The sequence below is a fragment of the Embiotoca jacksoni genome, unplaced genomic scaffold (assembly GCF_022577435.1).
Source record: "Embiotoca jacksoni isolate LCO1_2020_lvr unplaced genomic scaffold, fEmbJac1.0.p SCAF_9, whole genome shotgun sequence".
NCBI lineage: Eukaryota > Metazoa > Chordata > Actinopteri > Embiotocidae > Embiotoca > Embiotoca jacksoni.
Genome location: NW_027185447.1, coordinates 3,041,868 through 3,062,616, shown reverse-complemented (window position 1 = coordinate 3,062,616; position 20,749 = coordinate 3,041,868). Strand labels below are relative to the sequence as shown.

At 41.6% G+C, this 20,749-nt stretch overlaps 1 protein-coding gene across 2 annotated transcripts in view; it reads left to right on the top strand.

Moving 5' to 3' along the window:
* The window catches only part of mtor (mechanistic target of rapamycin kinase), an 84,565-nt gene extending 71,738 nt beyond the window's left edge, over positions 1–12,827 (top strand). Inside the window, exons 43-58 of one of the 2 annotated variants that reach the window (XM_069140227.1) lie at positions 18–140; positions 503–685; positions 1,161–1,295; positions 3,407–3,581; positions 5,445–5,580; positions 5,708–5,855; positions 7,308–7,430; positions 8,007–8,089; positions 8,174–8,246; positions 8,878–8,952; positions 9,685–9,820; positions 10,720–10,785; positions 10,871–10,951; positions 11,209–11,289; positions 12,040–12,145; positions 12,331–12,827. In XM_069140227.1, the coding sequence (XP_068996328.1) occupies positions 18–140; positions 503–685; positions 1,161–1,295; positions 3,407–3,581; positions 5,445–5,580; positions 5,708–5,855; positions 7,308–7,430; positions 8,007–8,089; positions 8,174–8,246; positions 8,878–8,952; positions 9,685–9,820; positions 10,720–10,785; positions 10,871–10,951; positions 11,209–11,289; positions 12,040–12,145; positions 12,331–12,346 (1,740 nt within the window). In that variant the 3' untranslated portion in view covers positions 12,347–12,827. Of the gene's footprint in view, positions 1–17; positions 141–502; positions 686–1,160; positions 1,296–3,406; positions 3,582–5,444; positions 5,581–5,707; positions 5,856–7,307; positions 7,431–8,006; positions 8,090–8,173; positions 8,247–8,877; positions 8,953–9,684; positions 9,821–10,701; positions 10,786–10,870; positions 10,952–11,208; positions 11,290–12,039; positions 12,146–12,330 lie in introns of both variants that reach the window. The other variant, XM_069140226.1, reaches the window with a different exon arrangement.
* The last annotated feature ends 7,922 nt before the right edge of the window (positions 12,828–20,749 follow it).

Sequence of the window (20,749 nt, the reverse complement as noted above, 5' to 3'; positions counted from 1 at the left end):
GTTCTGTTCACCTGCAGGCTTTGATCTACCCACTGACTGTGGCTTCTAAGTCCACCACCACCGCCCGCCACAATGCTGCTAACAAGATCCTGAAGAACATGTGTGAACACTGCAACACTCTGGTTCAGCAGGCCATGATGGTACAGAGATCTAATCTCTTATGTTTTTTTATTCCACATTAAATCATCCCGAACCTTCACACAGAAAAAAGATGTATGTTTGTTCATTTTGGGTCAATGGGCGTTTCTGCTGGTCTGTAATCCCTCAATAGAATACATTCCTTGTGGTTGTTTGTTCTTTTTTTATGCATGTATCAGTTAACCTTTCATTTTGTTTACCCATCCTGACATGAGATCAACTGCAGATCAAGAACTTCTCCTTCTGCTGCCACTGTATCTTTATAAATATTATCCATGAAGACCAGACACCTGATATTTCATGCCTCTGACTTTTGAGAGGCAATATCAGTGTTCTCTTTTCATCTTTGTTTTTCTTCATCCAGGTGAGCGAGGAGCTCATCCGAGTGGCCATCTTGTGGCACGAGATGTGGCACGAGGGCCTCGAGGAAGCGTCACGTCTGTACTTTGGTGAGCGCAACGTCAAAGGTATGTTCGCTGTGCTGGAACCTCTACATGCCATGATGGAGAGGGGACCCCAGACGCTCAAAGAAACCTCTTTTAACCAGGTTTGTGTCATCCTCAGTTGAGTTTTTAAACCGTGGTCTTGAACCTCACCTCTCAATGTTTGCAGAATAGTGTGTCCACAAATTGATCTTGTGGTTTTGTTGTTGAGATTCACTAGAAACCCTCAAACACAAATGCAACAAATTAATGCGTTTAGCTCTTCATTCAGTTCCTGAAGGATGAGAAGGAAATGTTTATTGTGCTTTATATTTCCACAGCTTGGTGGGATATTTTTTACTCTTACATCTCAGTTTCTGTTATTCTGTGCCAAAACAGCATCTCTAATAAATTGTGCTTCAAAGTTCTTTACAGATGTGCGATAAAAACAAAATGCTCTGAGAAATCCTTTACTAATCAAGCTGGAACATTGATGTTCAATTGCCTGATATTCAGTTTTATTGACCTGCTTTGGCGAACCATTTTCATTTAACTGTATAAGTCACTCGGTACACGTGTTTGCCTGACTTCGTGCTGCAGGCTTACGGCAGGGACCTGATGGAGGCTCAGGACTGGTGCAGAAAGTACATGCGCTCTGGAAACGTAAAAGACCTGACGCAGGCCTGGGACCTCTACTACCATGTGTTCAGACGCATCTCCAAACAGCTGCCACAGGTGAGCGAAAATATTGAATCACTGCAATTATTATCATTTTTTTTGTAAACTATCTTCATCTGCCATCTGCCTCATGTAAAATGTACCAGCAAGAATGTGTACAATTCACAGATAAGCGAAGGACAAAGAGGCATAAACTTCAACCAGTGAATCTCATCTTTGAAAAAGGAATGTAAATCAAAGAAATGTGGTTAAGAGTCCGCTGAAGCAGCATGTCTTTCATAGCTCCCGGGGAAACATCCACCCTCCTCTGCATCCCTGTGTCCACGCCAATCTCTCATCAGATGTGATGAGATATATTTTGCATTTCTTGTCCTGACTTGTTCTTTGATCCGATGACAGGTAAATCCAACACACTGTCTCTCAGTCATGCAAAGTGGCGAGAAGGGGAAGAGATTCAGCAGTGATGGATACTGTGTTTTTGCCAACATACAAATATACATGGAAGATAACGATAGAGAATAAAAGAACTTCTTTCATTCCTCTATTTCCCTTGAAGTCATCGAACCAGATGCCAAAAATAGTGGTGAAAGTTGTCAGCTCAGGATGAGACGGTGATGATGCAGGTCCAAGAGGAATGCAGAACCTCATTGAATAGCATCGCTGCTTTTATTGCCAGTTCATTCACTAAATTATAATATTATATCAGGTAAAATTCACAAAAGTCAAAATAGTTTTGTGGCATGAATTTCACAAGGTACAAGTACTCTTATCTTATTCTGGCCCGTTGCTCAGCTTGCTCATATTAGCACCGTTATCCTTCAGCTTTTTACACAACTAATTATCATAAGAACTGCTGATTTTATGCCTCTGGGCTGGGGACAGATGTGGCCACCGGTAATATGTTTTAGGGTTCTCTGTCCATACGTATACGTCTGATCACTTATTATGACCGTGTTATCTGAGGAACACATCTAAAAGCATGTGAGCACATTCAAGGAATTCGATTCTCTCAACAAAATTACACACTAATGAGTGAACATACAGCAGAAAAAGAAGAACAGAGTTTTACAAAGTCAAATACATTTTATTTACATATCTCTTTGTAAGGATTTCTATGCAAACTGCATTTTGACTGGTTGGCAGAGACATACAACCACGAGGCGGTTGTTCTAGTTTATTCTGGGTAACTCTCTTAATAGCTTCCAAAACACAAGTAAATAAGACAAGTAAACATGAAAAACACAGAGATTTCCATCAGATTTCAACCATTTAATTTTCACCATTATAGATTTCAATATATTCAGTAAGTATCTTAATCCTCCTTTTAAAATATTCCCTGCTCATATGATATTGCATACCTGAACCTGGATAATTAAGCTCACTTTTGAAACTGCGTAATGGTAAGTGATGCGGATACTGTGCACACAGGTCGTACTATAAGTTAGTTTGGTACAGGATCGAGTGGAGATGCCCTAAACTTTCCTAAGCGCAGGTCTTGTTGCTTTTGGAGAGAAGATGAAATGGAACTGATACACGTCATTCCTCACAACTGTCATCGCATTGTAGAGGAGTGACATTAAAGATAGTTCTGTCAGCAGCTCTTACTTCAAATAAAAAATGGAGACTGCATCGCTATTTGACATTGTGGCAAAGAGCTGTTCTGGGGGATGCACCCTGTTGGGACATTATAGTACACAGCATGAAATACACAGCAACATAATAACATGCTGGGAGTAGTGCCCGTATTCCCCCACAGGGCATTAACATAGAAATAAAGCCTCTGCAGGATACAATGAATAGCAGATCCAGAGGTTGGGGTTGTAAACGTACATTCGTGCAATCAGAATTTAACCACAAACCTCTTTAAATGGTCTGCCAGAGTCAGATTTGATGCAGTTTAAACAACTGATGGTTGAATGAAGACGAGCAGTGAATGCATTGAGAAAGTGAAACATTGCAGAGTGATTTTAAAAGGTTGCCGTATAAACAACTTTTTTTTCAAGATACAACCTTCATTTGGATAAGAGCCAGTGTCTGCTACGATCTGCATATTGCTTATGGCACTGTTGGCAGGCGCTGCGTTGTCAGTGCAGTTTGTGTACACAACAGACTAAAAACTAATTGTCTCTTCCCGTGTCACATCTCCACCTCTTCAACTTTCCGCACAGCTGACCTCCCTGGAGCTACAATATGTGTCTCCGAAGCTGCTGATGTGTCGGGACCTGGAGCTCGCTGTACCCGGCACTTATGACCCCAACCAGCCTATCATTCGCATACAGTCCATCGCCCCCTCGCTGCAGGTCATCACCTCCAAGCAGCGCCCACGCAAGCTGACCATCATGGGTAAGATAAGGAGGAAATTGCTCGGGCCTTGTGGCGCTGAACCCATTACATCAGGAAAATAGATTAAAGAGTATTTCCAGTCGTATGCTTTCAGCAGGCATGGTCAGGAGAGAAAATTCAATATGAATAGTAGCTTTATCCAAACAATTAACAGCTCCAAGGCCACGGGTTATTGTGAATTCATCAGTCAAGGTGAAGTTTTGTGTGGTTAATATGAGAGTAAAAATCTTTTGTCCCAACTAAAGCAGGATTAAACCAGTGATGAACTTAATAAAATTTTTTTTAAAAAGAATTCCAGTCACTACAAAAAACATGCTCAGTGTTCAGTCATTAAAGAAGTCATGTGTTTTTTTGGGGGTTTTTTTTGCCCCAGGAGAAATAGTGCATGCAGACAAAAACCCTCCCAACACCGTTCATTGGTATTAAATTGAATCCAGAAATAGATATTTCTGACACTTTATCCCTTACTCTGCTGCGTCATGTGAAATATGACAGTGAAGTGCTTTTAAAAAAGGCACAGCACTATAAAGTCACCTTGTCTTGAAGCCAAATTCATAAAATATCAATCACAAATGGCTCCCTCTGCTTCACACTTTTTTGCTAGACAATGCGATACTTTGTTCTGATCTATCCCATCAGTGTTACACAACACACCCTGTAAAAGATGATGGCCAATAAATCAACTGACCTCTGGAGCAAGACTTCAGATTAAGACCTGTCACCCACTGCAGGCAGTCGAGATTTACTGTCGGTGCTCGGTGCCCCGAGTGGCACACAACACGTTGCTTACTGGGATTGTCGTTAGACGCAGACTCGGGATAGAACATGGACTTTGTTTTTAGTCTTTCCACTGGAAGGATCAGTTTACTCCATTGAAGGTAATATAGAAGTCACAGCACTGCTGAAATAGTGGAACATTTAGATAAGTGACATCATCCGTACTTCAGATAGATTAAGTACATTTTCCTCTCTGTCATGCTGAAAACTTCAGAGTTGATGTCACAGCTCATCCAGATACACCAGATATACACTGATCCGCCAAAACATTAAAACCAGACACAGATGAGGCATAAAGTATAAGACAACAGGCCAACAATAAATCCTCCCCTCATAAGGATTATAATGTTCAGTTGTTATTGAATCTGATCGAAGACATTTGCCTTTAAACAAATTCTAAAATACACATTTTTGACCTTCCCTGAATGCAGCATTACTTGAGGGAACTGAATCACCACACTGTTCAGAGTTTTGGGGTACCATTGCATCAAAAGTTGACTTGAAATCACCTAAGGGGAGAGCGCTGCGGTTAAGCAGACACCCAGAGATAGAGCTGGTCGGCTGACTGAGAGAGAGAGAGAGCGGCGGTGTGGCTGCTATCAGGGCCGACACACACGGACCTGTGTGCTGATTGCAGCATAGCTGGGTGAGCAGCGTAATCTGTGAAGGCAGGTGTGCCGGCATTTTATGATCCACATTTTGTGATAAAAAAAAATAAAGCTGTGTGAAGCTTTGTGGCCGTTCTGTTATAGAAATTACAAATGGGGATTCTTTTTTATTTCCGTCTCTTCCATCTGTTGTTTTGAAGTACCATCCAAACCGAGGGTTACCAAGAAGCGATGGATTACTAAAACAAAGCCTAGTTCAGAAGTGATGTGGTTGCTATGGAATCATTTATTGCCTGCAACAAACTTCCCAGGCATTACTTCAGGTGATGATAGTGGAGATGCAGCTGCAGAGCAGCAGGGGAGCCCCCAGGAGAAAACAGCAAGTGCTGCCAAATCCAACAGTTTAATGGTTTCTATATAATGCTCGAACCCTCTATGAGCAGTGCATCAATGTTGTGTTTTATGGCCCATTCTGCAGGTAGTAATGGCCACGAGTTCATGTTCCTGTTGAAGGGCCACGAGGACCTGAGGCAGGATGAGAGAGTCATGCAACTGTTTGGTCTGGTCAACACACTGCTGGCCAATGACCCGGCGTCCTTGCGCAAGAACCTAAGGTAGACACACACACACACACACACACACACACACAAAGTCTGAGTCTGTTGTACACATCTTGAGCACACATATCTGACAAAGAATTGTGTGTTTGTGTTTGTCTCTTCTGTTTGTTGGATTCATCAGCATTCAGCGCTACGCAGTGATCCCCCTGTCCACCAACTCCGGCCTGATTGGCTGGGTGCCCCACTGTGACACCCTGCATGCCCTCATCAGAGACTACAGAGAGAAGAAAAAGATTTTACTCAACATTGAACATCGCATCATGCTCAGGGTGAGACTACTGAGATTCATTGCTTCCACCATTTTAATAAGTGAAATCAGTTTTTCTCACCCCGAATGTGTTTATTTACGTTGTAATAGCTCCATTTTCTGTCTCACCCAGTTAACTTAACATCAAGATGTTTTTTATTCGTGCTGTGGTAATTAGCTCATGTGCTCACATGGTATTCATTCTCATTCAGTAAATACTATATATAATAGTGAATGCAATAGTTCATATTTATGTAAATTGATTCACCGTAAATAGATTCATCAAAGCTGAGGAAGCATCTGTTTTCAGGGATTATATTAATGAATATTAAATCAGTCATTAATGAAAACACATTCACAGGTTCGCAATGGTCCCAAATGAACTACATATCTGCCTCAGAATTCACAATCAGTCAAAGGAGAACACACAAATACATCATTTTTCTGGCTGTAAGGTCACTGCAGGAAGATGTCATGTGGGAGCAGAGAAACCGCAGGTTAAGACCTTGACACTCACTGTGCAACGAGCTCATTGAGAGTATCCTCAAGGAATCATGGCAAACAAAAAGAAAGCACCGAGGCAGAAGGACAGAGCTGAAGTTCAATTCTCATTGATCCACACTCGGATGATGACATCATGTCCAGCCTTGACCTGAATCATTGTTCCGCAAGAATAAAAAACAACAGACACTGCCAGACTGTGAGAAGACAAACAGGAAATGTCGCAGAGTCAATAACATGGCTTTTTTGCAAATGATATTTGAATTATTAATGATGTGTTACATTTAGTTTAAGCCTTTCAAATTACAAGATGGCAAGTTTACGTGCCAATTAGTCGGTATTTGATCATTAATACCCTTACAATTGGACCTGATCATGCCCAGTTGGTGATTTTCTAAAACCTGAAGCAGATTCATTTTACATGGCAATCACATGTAGAATATGTGGGAATGTTTTGGGGCCTATATTTCCCACTTGATTTCACTTTTTCAGGTATAGTAGGTATGTCAACGAAGGAAATGTCTTTTTCCTTGTGGGTGTGTAATAATCAGCAGCGCCTCTGGTAACTGAAATGACATCACACTGCTGTGAAGTAAGCGATGACATTTTGAACACAGTCCATCACCATGGTGATGACAGCTAAAGTTGAAATAACTATCATTGTCTCCTCTAAGCTCTTCCAATAATGTTTAGCAGTCTTTAAAAGCTGCTGTTCATCAGTGCTCTCTGGTGGCTTTATTCTCACTTTATTCTCTGTTATCAATAGATTAGTATATCTGGTATAGAAGCGGTAGGACTAAAGAAGTTGTTCAATTTCTTTATACACCTTTTGAAAATGATTTATATCCTTTTTCGATTCATATCCTTTGTTTCCATTTTTATTTAACATGCAAAATTAAGTGTCATTGACTTTCTGCTGGGACTACATAGAGGCTGCTTTAAGGGGTGTCTGTATTTCAACTGTGTATTTTAGATGGCCCCAGACTACGACCACCTGACGCTGATGGAGAAGGTGGAGGTGTTCGAGCACGCTGTCAACAACACGGCCGGAGACGACCTGGCCAAGCTCTTGTGGCTCAAGAGCCCCAGCTCGGAGGTGAGAACGAGGCGCCGTGTCTTCCCTCTGTCAGCTCTGGGGGAGGATGATGGAGGGTACTTGATCTTATCAGGATCCGTTTTCATATTTCAGTGGCTCCTGGGTAAAATGTCAAGTGTGCTCATTTGTAGAACAGATAAAGCGCATATCTATAAATGAACATGTTTCTCAGTGAGACGGCGTGTCACTGACGACCTGGTGGACACTGCGGAAAGGATTTCATTAGACGCGGAGGAAACATGATCCGTCTAGTCACTTATTTTTCTGATTATTGAAAGAATACAGTTGTAATGAAATAAAGCTGTTGTTCTACCTGAAGAACGGCTTTTTCTGGGTTGTGCGTGTGTCCTACTTTCAAAGTACAGACTTTGCAGGATTTCATTAACAGACCTTCAAATTGAATCCTTTTTTTAGGAGCGTTGGTACTCGGTGTACCAGATGTTCTACTTGTTTATGTGTCTGGAAAGATGTTTTCAGCAGCCTGCTAGAGATATCTGCTCTATTTTTCACAATATTCTGCTCGTATGTTGAGAAACCAGGAGAGCTCTCGTAATACAGATGTTATTTCTCCTCCAGGTGTGGTTTGACAGGAGAACCAACTACACCCGGTCCCTGGCTGTGATGTCCATGGTGGGCTACATCCTTGGGCTGGGTGACAGGTGAGCTTCAGTTTTGATTGAAAGGTTAGAAAACTATCAATTAACATAAAACATGATTAATAATAGGATCTTTCTATTCTTCAGGCATCCATCCAACTTGATGTTGGATCGGTTAAGCGGCAAGATCCTCCACATTGACTTTGGAGACTGTTTTGAGGTGAGTGGGGATTTTCTTTCAGTCCATTCTCAACTGTTTTTTGTTTTGTTAGTCATTTGAGACTGACCTTAATTTCTTTGTAATACTTTGTTTTTCTGAAGAAACCAAGAATTACAATACATACAACATTATAAAACACAGTTGGTCACCTACGTCTTCATTCAGACGTTACAATGATGGAAATACATGCTAGTTCACCCATTAAGTCATCTCTTAGGGTCACACACACAATCTATTTTCCAATATTGCAAAAATCTATCAACCTGCAGGTTTAGTGAAAAAGTCATTCTCTCCATATCTTCAGCATTAGTCACAATATTTATCCAGTCAGACTGTTGCCATTCTTATATTACAGCCTTCTTACTGGCTGCTAATAATATCTTTAAAAGATATTTGTCTTGCACTAATAACTGAGCTGGAATATTGCTCAAATAAATCCTTGAGAAGGAGCAGTCACTAAAATCCCTCACTAAGAACATTCTGTAACACCTCCTGCCAACAGGACGGCTCCAAAATATATGGAAATGCTTTGCCAGCATTTCCTTCAACATAGACGCCTTCTTAACTCGTCTGTGTGTATACATTTTATTAATTTATTAAAGACACTGACCTTCATATCAACGTCAAACAGGTGGCCATGACCAGAGAAAAGTTCCCTGAGAAGATCCCGTTCCGGCTGACAAGGATGCTGACCAATGCGATGGAGGTACGTAACTCTGCTGTGTTGTGAGAGACGCTCTAAAGTGTGTGTGTGTGTGTGTGTGTGTGTGTGTGTGTGTGTGTGTGTGTGTGTGTGTGTGTGTGTGTGTGTGTGCGTGTGTGTGCGTGTGCGCTAGCTTAAACAACTTAAAAGAATGCTTGCCTCAGCTCAGTCAAAAACTTTGTAGCAGAAAAATCTTTTTAATAGGTTCTTATTTTTCCAAGGTATTCAAGTGTGAAAGTCCCCAACATTAAACACCAGCAGTGTTCCTCTGCTGTACTTCAGCTGAATCGTTTCTGAGCTGCTTCTCCTTTGTCTGCCTTATTTTATTCAAAATAATAATTGCTCTTTTCCAAGTATGCAGGGTTTTATCAGAAACCATGACTCACTGTACCTTGTACTTAATGAGCAAAGAAGAAAAGGAATTAAATACGAAAGCATTAAGAAATAAAATTCGGCATGTAAGAGGTTTACGACGTGTCATCGCTTAAGCTACCGGAAACGGTTTTTTGGTTTTGTTTTTTTTCTTGTTAGAAATATGTTTGAAAAGCCTCTTAAAGTACAATTCAGTCAGCTACATATAAACACGATGGCTGCACCACCACTAAACCTCAACACCAGTTTGGATTCTGCTCTTCAACACCAAACACACTGATCACTGGTTATCGTTCAAACAGCTGTCCGACGTTGTGACGGGTTTGTTTCCTTTAGTAACGTTTGTGTCTGGTTGTGTGTCAGGTGACGGGCCTGGACGGTAACTACAGGATCACCTGCCACACAGTGATGGAGGTGCTGAGGGAGCACCGGGACAGCGTCATGGCCGTGCTGGAGGCCTTCGTCTACGACCCGCTGCTCAACTGGAGGCTCATGGACAGTAAGACATCATCAGATTTACATTCAGGATGTTTTAATGGTGCTCACTGAGGCTTCGTTCAGACTGCAAGCAAACTGGATTTGTTTCTCAATTCAAACCTTTAGGACGGACTTTCCACATAGCTGTTTACAAATTAGCGGATTGGATTTGCCCTCCGAACTTTCAAGACACAATCTGGATCTGACAAAAAAACAAAAAACAGATTTGGGCTGGTAGTGTGAACAATGCCTGAGTTTCAGAAAAAGGAAAACAGTTGACAGTAAAATGACATATTTCTGCCTCAAATAAACACAACAGCCCAAAAAAAAAAAACAGTCAAACATCCTTGTGAAGGTCAATTACTCCACTTACAGCGAGAACAACTTTTTTGAGGTGGTGAGGAATGTGCAGCGTTAAATGTAATCACATCAGGCTGCGTTGGACTTCTGTTGCACTTGTATTTTGGGGAGAAATTGAGCAAACGCTTAAAGAAGTGGTGCAGACATCTAAAGGTCATTGGTTAAAACTCAAGCGAACAAAGTGAATGAATCTCTCTGGCACTCTCAAATAATGCTGTTAAGGTTGCCTTCAAGACATTTAATCCAAGACATCAGTTTCATTATAAATGAGGTTTCTTATTTAAAGAAATAATAATAATCCAGGCATCTGTAGATGTATATTTTTTTTTATCATAAAAATTATGTATTACAATTCACAATTATAACGCATCTGCATTTTTGTGACATCAGAATTTTTAGTAAATATCAGTCAACATGTTAATGTTTTAAGCTTCATTTTTCTGCCTCTATAAAGTTCAGAGTAGTGTTGCTACTTCATGTGTGGTGTATGAAATATAGAATAAGGAGTACTCACAAAGGTCATCATTTTAATGTCATGAGCAGTGCCTGTCTCATCCACAGCAAATACCAAAGGCAACAAGCGCTCCCGCACCAGGACCGACTCGTACACCGCTGGACAGTCAGTGGGTACGTCTTCGCTACGAGCCTCCTGTTTTATTCTTAGTAATGCAAATACGTGTTTAAATCCGTGTCTGTGTGGTGTCGTCTGCAGAGGCCCTCGAGGGAATAGACCTCGGAGAGACCACGCACAAGAAACCAGGGACCACCGTGCCTGAATCCATTCACTCCTTCAGTGAGTTATTCTCACATTTCATGGATTATGTGCCGTTATACAACCCTTTAGTCTTCCTCTGCTCATTTCACCACGACAATACCGAGCGCCCGCGCTGTCATAAATGATCGGTGCAACCGCTGCGCTATTGTAAGGCAGCACTTAGATCCGCTCCGATTTCCTTCAGCTGCAAAGAGGCTCGGTGTGGAGTGAGCAGAATTAGTCTCTCCAGTTGTCAATAGTTGTTGTTGATGGTGGCGTGTTTGTGTCTCTTTAAGTCGGAGATGGGTTGGTGCAGCCCGAGGCACTCAACAAGAAAGCTATTCAGATCATCAACAGGGTGCGGGACAAACTTACAGGTGAGTTGCGCAGCGCTCGACAAGCACGAGGGTCAAAACTAGAGATGAATAGCAGCTGAAGTCGTGATACTCATTCTTCTACACAAGCTGCTGCAGCAAATACAGAACCCTTCATTTCAATCATTTGTTCGCATTGTTAAAAATCCTGTGGTCAAGTGGAAGTTTTTACTGTACATAAAGCATCACTTTCCTACGACAGAGTATTCGGGCCACTAAAACATTTTTTAAAATAAAGTTGAAATTGCCATATACGAGCAAGGCATAAAACATGTTTTCGAAATGGTATGTCAATTTTATTTTCAAAGTTTAGATTTTTATTCTCAACATTTCCACTTTACCCTTGAAATTCTAAGTAAAAAAAAAAAAAAAATCGTCCTCCTCTTATTATTTTCCCTTAATCTGACCTTAATATTGCATCGTTGTCTCGCCACTTATGAATTAACATGTAAACCAAACAAAAATGATTTATTGTGAAATAAGAACATAATAAAAGATCTCAATATTTTTGTCAATTGCTGTAAAGAAATTGTCGCATTGTCAAAGTTGTTATCCATACTTTGACATCTATAAACATATTATTATACTGTTGTCTAGCACATCACATTTTTCTGTTGAGGAAGGCTGTTCAGCTCTTACACAGTCCTGAAAACACCGTGGTGTTCTCAAACTCTGAAGGAACTTACGTTTCACCAGATTGATTTTTCTCCAAAAAAAAGTTCCAGCGTTGTGACGAGTTTGTTCCCTCTTCAGGTCGAGACTTTTCTCACGACGAGACGCTGGATGTGCCAACGCAAGTGGAGCTCCTCATCAAGCAAGCCACCTCCCATGAAAACCTGTGCCAGTGCTACATCGGATGGTCAGTACTCCTCTCTGAGTTCAGAGTTCAGTTAGGGCGGAAATCTGCCTTAAATCGCGTCGTGACGATATGAATGTATGCACGACGGAAGGCAGTACACAGTCAGCTTTTTGGAGTTTGCTCTTTTTCAAAATGCTTGATCACAACTTGATCTCTGTTTGACTCGTTTTATTGTGAATCCTCAGGTGTCCATTTTGGTGAAGAGGCGCGTCTTTGAGCCACGGTCACACCGACGTTCTTTCTCACTGATAAACCGAGAAGCAGCACTCAACTCGGACCGGTATCCACAGATAAATGTCACAGCGTATAAAGGTGTACGACACACCGGTGGCATGTTATAAGTTTCAGAACTCTGTTTTTACCATAATTTAAGTAAAGCTGTAGTCGTTGCTTCAGATGAACTTCTTGATATTTTAACATCATAATCACTTGCTAAAAGCTTTCTACAGCGGCCATATTGTAATAATTTATGACATTTCTTACTTCACACACACACACACACACACACTGTATGCTTCTTACAAACCCACCAGTCTGTTGTATCTTTGTGTATTAATGTGACAAAGTTTAATAACATGTATGCCTTTTGCTAAATGAAACTTTCGTCAAAGGATGCTCATGTGCTGAGACCATCATAATGTACTGTATGGGCCTCTGTGTGCCATTAAACCCTGTACAGATACCTCAGTGACTGTGCTGTGTTCATTTAACTGTGCAGATAGTTGACCTGTCTGAGCTCGTCACACCTACAGCAGGTGTAAGCAGGTAGCATCGCTGTCATCAGACTGGTTTCCATTGGTGCACCTCTCTCCTTGTTTTTCTTCTGACACCCACAGAGGGCACTCTGACTCCTATTAAGATCTTTGTCCTCCCGTCTTTTCAAGAAAGGCTTCGGGGGACTCTCGTCAGGCTAGAAATGTTAAGATCAGACTAGATTCTCCCCTAAAAAAACAGAAACCAGAACAAAACACCGAAATCCTGTATTTTCAAACATGAGCTCTTGAATTGAGGTGAGATTTATTGTTCTAAAAGCAGCTACTATATTTTGTTGTCATCTTGGGACCACAGGCAGACACAGTCATTACAGCGAATGCAGTCTCTGACAGAAACAAAACTGAATCTGATGTTAGCAAATTGCAGAGGCAGCACTGGAGACGGCTATTAATTTGGTTTCCTGTGCTGTTATCTGGAGAGTGCAAGGTAGCTTCTGTTTTACTTGCGCTCATTGCTATTCCCCCACTTATTTCTCCATTTATTTCTTCCCTGCTTTCTCCTCTGAAGGTTAATTACTTATAGATAGTTAAGGATTACGGATCAACATAAAGCAGCCCATTGATCTCTTCCCTGCCGTGCCCACCTCTGCAATGTCACACTCTTTACACATCGGGACAGAGGCCTGGTGATTATCTGTTCATATCGATCCATCCCTCCTCTGTTTTCTCTCGCTTTCCTGCTCCCCCTGCCTCCACTCTGTCACTTTCTTCCCTCCTGCTGCCAAAAGCTCATTATTGAAAATGAGACTTTTCATAGTCCGCGCCACCGTTTCTGTTGTTCTTTCTCACCCGTCTAATTTGTTTGCATTTTGTTGGCCTCTCAAGTCTGTTGAGGGGCAGACGAGTCAATAGCTCAAGTTAAATAGGCTGCATTGATTGGGAGAGGGATTTAGCTGTTTACCAACTGTGGAAATGGGCTGTGGCCTCAGAAAACCAGCACAGGTGTCTGCATGGAGCAAGTCGATGGTGACAAATGATACTTGTCGGGAGACAATGCCCCGAAATGAGGGAAGGTGAAAGGCTTGGCAGCGGAGGCAGGGGGACGCAGGGGGGACGCAGGGGGACGCAGGGGGAGGCAGGAGGCCACGCTCCATCAGCCTTTGAGGTTGTCACATGAAGCCGAGCAGGCCCGGCATCCTGAGCCAAGACATTAAGAATGATGGGAATAGCAATAAATTCACACGTAGACGCTCCCCCGCCGGGACCCCAGCCTGTCTCTGTTGCTTGTTAGTCGGTCCTCCGTCTTTGAGCTTGTATTCCTCCACAAGAGCTCCCCTCTGAATGTTATTCCACATCCATACACCCTCTTTAGCTCCCCGTGAGCCCAAGAGATTTCATAAATGCTCTGTTCAAGTCTTGCCGTGCCTGGAGTGCAGTCACAGAAACCAAGGATGGAGTCGTCTGCAAAAGCAGCAGATTTCCTTAAATTTCTCATTGTGAATATAATATGAAAGTCAGATATTAATCATGAATAAAACAAATGTTGCAAGTCCATCAGTTTAGATTACTTAAAAACTTTGAGGATTGTTTTACAGTCTCTGAATACAATAAGATAAAGTGAGACTGACAGCAGCTCATACAGTCTTAACTGGGTAAAAACAAATCCTCAGATGCTTACGCAACAGGTAAAACAACAGACCTTCCATTTCAAATCATATTTTGGAAATTCTTTATTAGAAATTCCCATCTTATTTTCCAGGGGGTCCTCAACGTTAACACATGCAGACACTTAAAAAAAAAAAAAAAGGTCCAAACATTTATCAAAAAGAGACAAAAATTGCTACATGATTTAACAATACCAAATGTGACTAAAAATATACAAAATGCCAACAAACAATAATAAATAGAAATTTTGAAAAAGTAAATCAAGAGGCATAAATAATCAGGAGGAGTCTGTTATAGAGTGTTATAATATTTATAGAGGTGTTTTTATAGACAGGTACAATGAATCTTATAATATGAAGACATAGCAACATTTATAATAACATGAATAGCTAAAAATCCAGGCAGCAACACAACTTTATCCCTCAGTCTTTATTAAAACAATGTCACACCATAGTTTACTTACTGTATTAGTTCGTATACGTCTCCAATGAAACCCATTTTCTTAAAATCCTGGATCATTGAGAGGACTGAGGCAGAGATTTCAGCTATAAAACTGCAAAATCATATTTGAAAAGAATGTGAAAAGAAATGTTAAAGTATTGGGATTGTTTAACTACTCCTTTATGTTAAAGTAATGGATAGTACACTCCAGGAACGCATCACTTTTTAATGAAAGAAAGACACGGAGGTCAGTGGAACTTCTGCATGACATCAGGTCTGTCATTTTTTTTTTTTTTTGACCTTTATTTAACCAGGTAAAATCAATTGAGAACCAATTCTCATTTACAATGATGACCTGTCAGCACAGTCCAAAATTTATTGCAAGTGTTCTCGCAGGCTGAGGAGTTCTCCTCAAAACCACTGGACTGATGTCGGTGTGTACAAGTGAAGCTCCCCTTCAATATGGAGGGATGTGCGAGGTTCAAAAGAACAGAACAATTCATGTGCGGCCGGCGAACGAGGGGCACAATTCATTTTGTCTCCGGGGAGCGCCGGTGATGTGAGACGGAGCACAGGTCTCCGCTTCAGCGTGACAACTGGATCTAATTAAGGTGTCGTATAAAACCTATGGCCCTTTTTTTTTTTTTAAGGTATGTAAATCAGGTGTGAAGGAGTGGAGCGGGAGGAGAAACTTGGAGGACTCCGGTTCAGCTGGAGTCCAGGACGAGTGAACTTCATGCGCCTGGTGCTGACTGGATACGCTCTCCCACCTGACTTATTCACCGAGACACGGCACACTCCTCTGCCTCCCTACGGTTATAAGAACACTTTGCCTCTCATACTACACAACCCCCCCCCCCCACACACCTCCCACTCCCTCGCTCTCTGGCACGGCTGACAGCTGTGAGGAGAAAGACATAGACGGAGGCAATATTGACGGCCAACCAGAGCCCATTCGATAGCAGGCTCTGGAGTTGTTTAAAGCCGGAGCCTGCAGCCAGGACTCCGGCTGTCTTTGTGCACTGTGGTGCAAAGCCGGTATCGATGAATTTGACAGCAGTTTAGGCCGCCTGAGATCTGCTGAACTCTTAGGGACGCTTCAGACATGTTCTCCTTGCCAGCTTTGGCCTTGTTTACCCCGCCTGTTAATGTTCCTCAGAGCTGGGACGATTTTCTGTTTCTAATCATCTCTTTATCAAACGGTAGAACCATTTAAGTTAGTATGGATTTAGTCCACCGAGGCAGTAACAGTGGCTCATTGTTGAGTGAGTAAAAGTGAAAATGCACATTTGTTGTAGTTCCTGTAACTGCTGTAAACACAAACAGAAGCAGGCCAAGGACAGTTGAAATGAAAAACTGGGCCAGTACCAACTGAAGCCAGCACTGGGCATTTTGCATGTTGGCAGCTCCAAATGGCATCGAGCTGTAGCTAACTGTTTGAAAAATTACACGTGTAATAGTCAGTGACTTCAGCAAATGGCACACAGTATGCTCATGTTTGTGTTGACCAAGTCTGCCGGTCGGTGATGGTTTCCTACCAACAGATACAGAAGGACAGCAGCTAACTGAACAGATTCACCTTCTATTTTTCAGCATTTACACCTGAACATGACAAACCTGACACCAGTTTTTATCTGACTAAATAGCATGCTTAAATAAATGACATGTTTATCATAGGTGACACTCATTCTTACTGCCTTACTTTATTTATTTATACCAAGATATTGATATCTAGTAAGCTGTTATTAAAAAGAAGATCTCTCATCTCTCTCCAGTAGCAATAATCTATAGACCATTCATTAACGCTGTTTCTTTGGTAAAAAAAAATATTTACAATAGATACTGTTGACAATTAACTAATTTCTGTATGTAGCATATGATTTATTTCCCCATGACTGTTTAACTACTAGGCAGACAGAAATGCACACTACTAAACAGATAAATGAACTACAATCATGGTGGTGAAGGTGCATACAGTGTGTTGCCTAAATGTGAGTCAGAGCTTTTGAATGACAAAGAGGTATACTCGGAAGTAACAACTGTATTTATAGATGTGGCTGTGTAGAAAAAAACGTCCCACGTTTCACACTTTTCTGGTGTTTTATTTTCAGCCTTGATGTCCATAAGAAGATTTTTATGGGGTTTAAAGCACCAAAATCCATCGCGGGATACGTTGACGTTTCCTAGGTTTCTCCCTGGAGCTCCACCAAGAATAGGCTGTTTTCTGTCTGTCCTTTTAAGGCCACTGATGTCCGTGACCCTCTCTTCTGATTGGCTGACTCTTTTCTGAGTGACACACACCAAGGCCAATCAGAGATTTTCTTTGGTCTTGTGGTTCACTAGCTCAACAATGGAATGACTGCTCTGTGCTTTCTTCCAGATAAAAAGATTGGACAGTGGGCCATGCTGAGAGGAGACATGACATGAGTCTGAGTCATGTCGCAGACTCACAAACTGTCCAAATGACATAGCTGCTGTGTGCATTGCTGTGTTCTGTTTGTAATGTTTTGACACTTTCACAGTATTTAAGCAGCCAGACCTGCTTTATAATAAAAAAATTTAAAAAAAAATTTAAAAAAAAATTGAAATCGTTATTAAATACATTTTTAAAATGAACATAAAATCATACTAAATAATGAGATAATGTTAACGTCGAGTGGTAAACAAACCACTTAGTGGTGCTTGAAAATTCATACAAAGTTTACATGGATGTGGATGTAGAAACTCATCAGCAGGTGTGGAGTTCCCAATGTGCCAATGTCTCAGTGAGTGTGAAGAAGTGACTTGTTTTTGCTGACCTTCTGTGGTTTAATGTCTCAGCTTGCTGCCATGATGTGCAGGTGTACTGCAGGGTTGTGAAGCTCAATACAATTTATCCACCGTTTTACAGCTCCAACAGAAGAGATGGAGTAGCTGCGGCGGAGCCAATGACCTTAGCTCGACAGTGTTTTTGTAATTACTCTCACTGGCAGAAGGTGGGGGGGGGGGGGGGGGGGGGGAACAAAAGTTACGCACTGCAGCTTTAAAGGAAGCAGCTATTTTTTTTTTGAAAAGGTATCATGATACCAGAGATGTTTTCAGCATTTGGCAGAAAATAGTATCAGTGTTTAGGCAAAACTTATAATCCAGTTTTGTAGTTCCGGTCATTATTCCTCTGTCTTCCTTGCTGAGATCTGGAGATTCAGCAGTGCTTCTGGATGAGAGTCCAGCATCAGTCAAATCAAAATAAAGATACATCTAGTTTGGTTTTTTTGCAGGTATCTTTTGCATTGTTTCTAGTGTTTGGTGGCATCTTGGTGATGTGCCAACATGTCCTCCCACCAGCATGTGTGTACCGCCAGTGATGTGCGGCAGGTCACTGCGTGGTAAAGGTCTCCATTAGCCGTGAGCCCGGGCAGTTGAGTCATCCATGTGTTGGGTACTGTAGCAGCACAGTGCACTACAGAGGCTCAGGCAGAAGGCGGTGTTGTTGTTGTTGTTGTTGGGCAGTCAGAGGACAGCGCTGACAGGCTGGTAATATTATTCCAAACCTGATGCAGTTATTGGACTGTCTGACCAAAAGTGACCTTAACAGTATGTTTCGCTTCAGCTGAGTTGCTCGGCAGATTGCGGCGCAGCGCCTGCCGGCCGTCTGCACTTGTGTGTGACAGCTCCCAGGTGTGAGTGTGTGTGTGGGACTGTATGAATGTGCTCAGGGAGGGCTGCACACTCAGCAAAATCCTTCCCCGGATAAATAAAGATAGTTAAAGCATTGTTTGTCTCAGTGCTCTCTGTAGATGCGGTTGCGGCACCGGTCGCAGCGACTGACACTATTCAATATGACATTTCTATTGCATTTCACCTTTATTGGATTGCAGACAGAGACGGGAGACAGATGCTTCAACTGGCACTTTTTCAAACACATTTTCATACATGGCTTAAAAAGTGAAAATCAGCAGCTGAGGCTCTGATCAGATCAGAAAGCTCTGTGACAATTGAAACTGCATTTATACATGCTGTAAGTGAACATTCACAGCCTAAGTGTAATGTTCTTAATCATGTACCTGTGTGTGTGTTGCAGGACTCCAATCGTATTTGCCTTGATATGAACAGCAAGTATCCAACAGGAACGCATAGATGTTTAAACCCTTACCTGAAGCATAACTAGATGTAGATATACATACATAGATATCACTGAATCCTTCATTTTAAGTGTTACATGTAGAGTTTTAAAAATATAATAACTACAGATTTTTCATATAATCACAAAGGCTGATGGCAGGAGACTCTGGCAGACTGAAGTCTCACCCCTAAAGTCACCCTGAGATCAGAAAAGGCCTCCTGACTCTTTTTTTTTATTTTTTTTTTTTTTTATCCTGCATCCCAAAATGTTCATTTCAGAAAGAGGAGGCTGTTGTTCAGAAGTGGTTGCACCTGATCAGCAGCGAGGCTCAGGTAGTCCGAGGCATTCCAATGATGCTATTAGTGGCCATCGTGTGTGCCAAGAAATCACTGCCCTCATCATTACACTCTGTCTACCAGCAACTGTTTCTGACACTGAGCCATCAGCCTGCTGCAGCACAACTCTATAACTGTTGTGGTCCAAGAATTTAGTTTTTTGTTCTGCGACATTCTTTTGTTAAGTTGTTAAATACCATATTATGTATTGCATTTTTGCACCAACGAGCACCAGAAGCAGCTGAGACTAATCCTGCTTTGCTCACCAATACTTCAGTTGTGAAAGAAGAAGGGGCAAGCTTCACTTTTTCATTCTCTCAATGCAAATGTATCAACCCGGTATTACGCCAAAGCATGTAATACCCGTCAGTCCCCTAGAGGATATTGTGTCAGTGTCACGTTGTACCTCGCCCAGGCCTGAAAAGGGAGCACCTCTAGTGGACGGACGGGTGTATTACAGCGTTTGGCTTGACACCGAGCGAAATTAGACTCTTCTCTTCGGGGGAATGAACCAGCAGCACCAGAAAGTGATACAGAAGTTTGTACATTCCTGTGAAATGCAGACGTTGGATGCTTCTTTTTGGGGTGACCACTTTGTCCTTTGGCCGTGGCTTGATTCGTTTGTGGCAAATTTCTTTTTGCAATCTTTTTGAGAGAATAAAACATGTTTCTGAGGCTTACTTTCTATATTTTAAGATAGCGGACGGCAGCGCTTAACATGAGACGATTAAACGTTTGTGCTTGAACAAACAAAGAAGAGAACTAACAAGTCGAACAGGAGAAAGTTACCGCTGCCAGGTAAATATCCAGCCCATCAGCGTGGCTACTCACATCATCGTTACTTTATTTCCCACATGTCCAATCCTTCCAGTACGAGTTCCTCTCTACCCTTACTAACCCTTCTGTTGCTGGCATGTCTGTGGGGTGAACCACAAACACAGTGTTTAGAAAGATGATGTAATTCGGCCTGATTTTTAATTCTGTCAATAGATAAATTTCCATAAAAATGTAGCCAAACTGAATTTTCTTTTTCTGGCAGATGTGCATTACATTTTTGCCAATTTCCATCCTCACTGCTTTGTGAGCATTAAGTTTTCCCCAAATTGAGGCAAACAGTGGCACTCACTGTCCACTGTGTTGCCACTGAAACATTAACATTATGTGGAAAATGTAATGGAAATGTTTCAATCTGAGGAGCTTTACAGTCCCATCTGATGTTCTTGTTGTCTGATAATCAGCATCCCAGAGTCACTTTCAAATTGTCAGGAAAACTTTTTTTTTTTTTTTTTTTTTTCTTAATTGCGCTTATTGAAAATGCACAATAGGAAACATCCTTAAAGGAATTTTT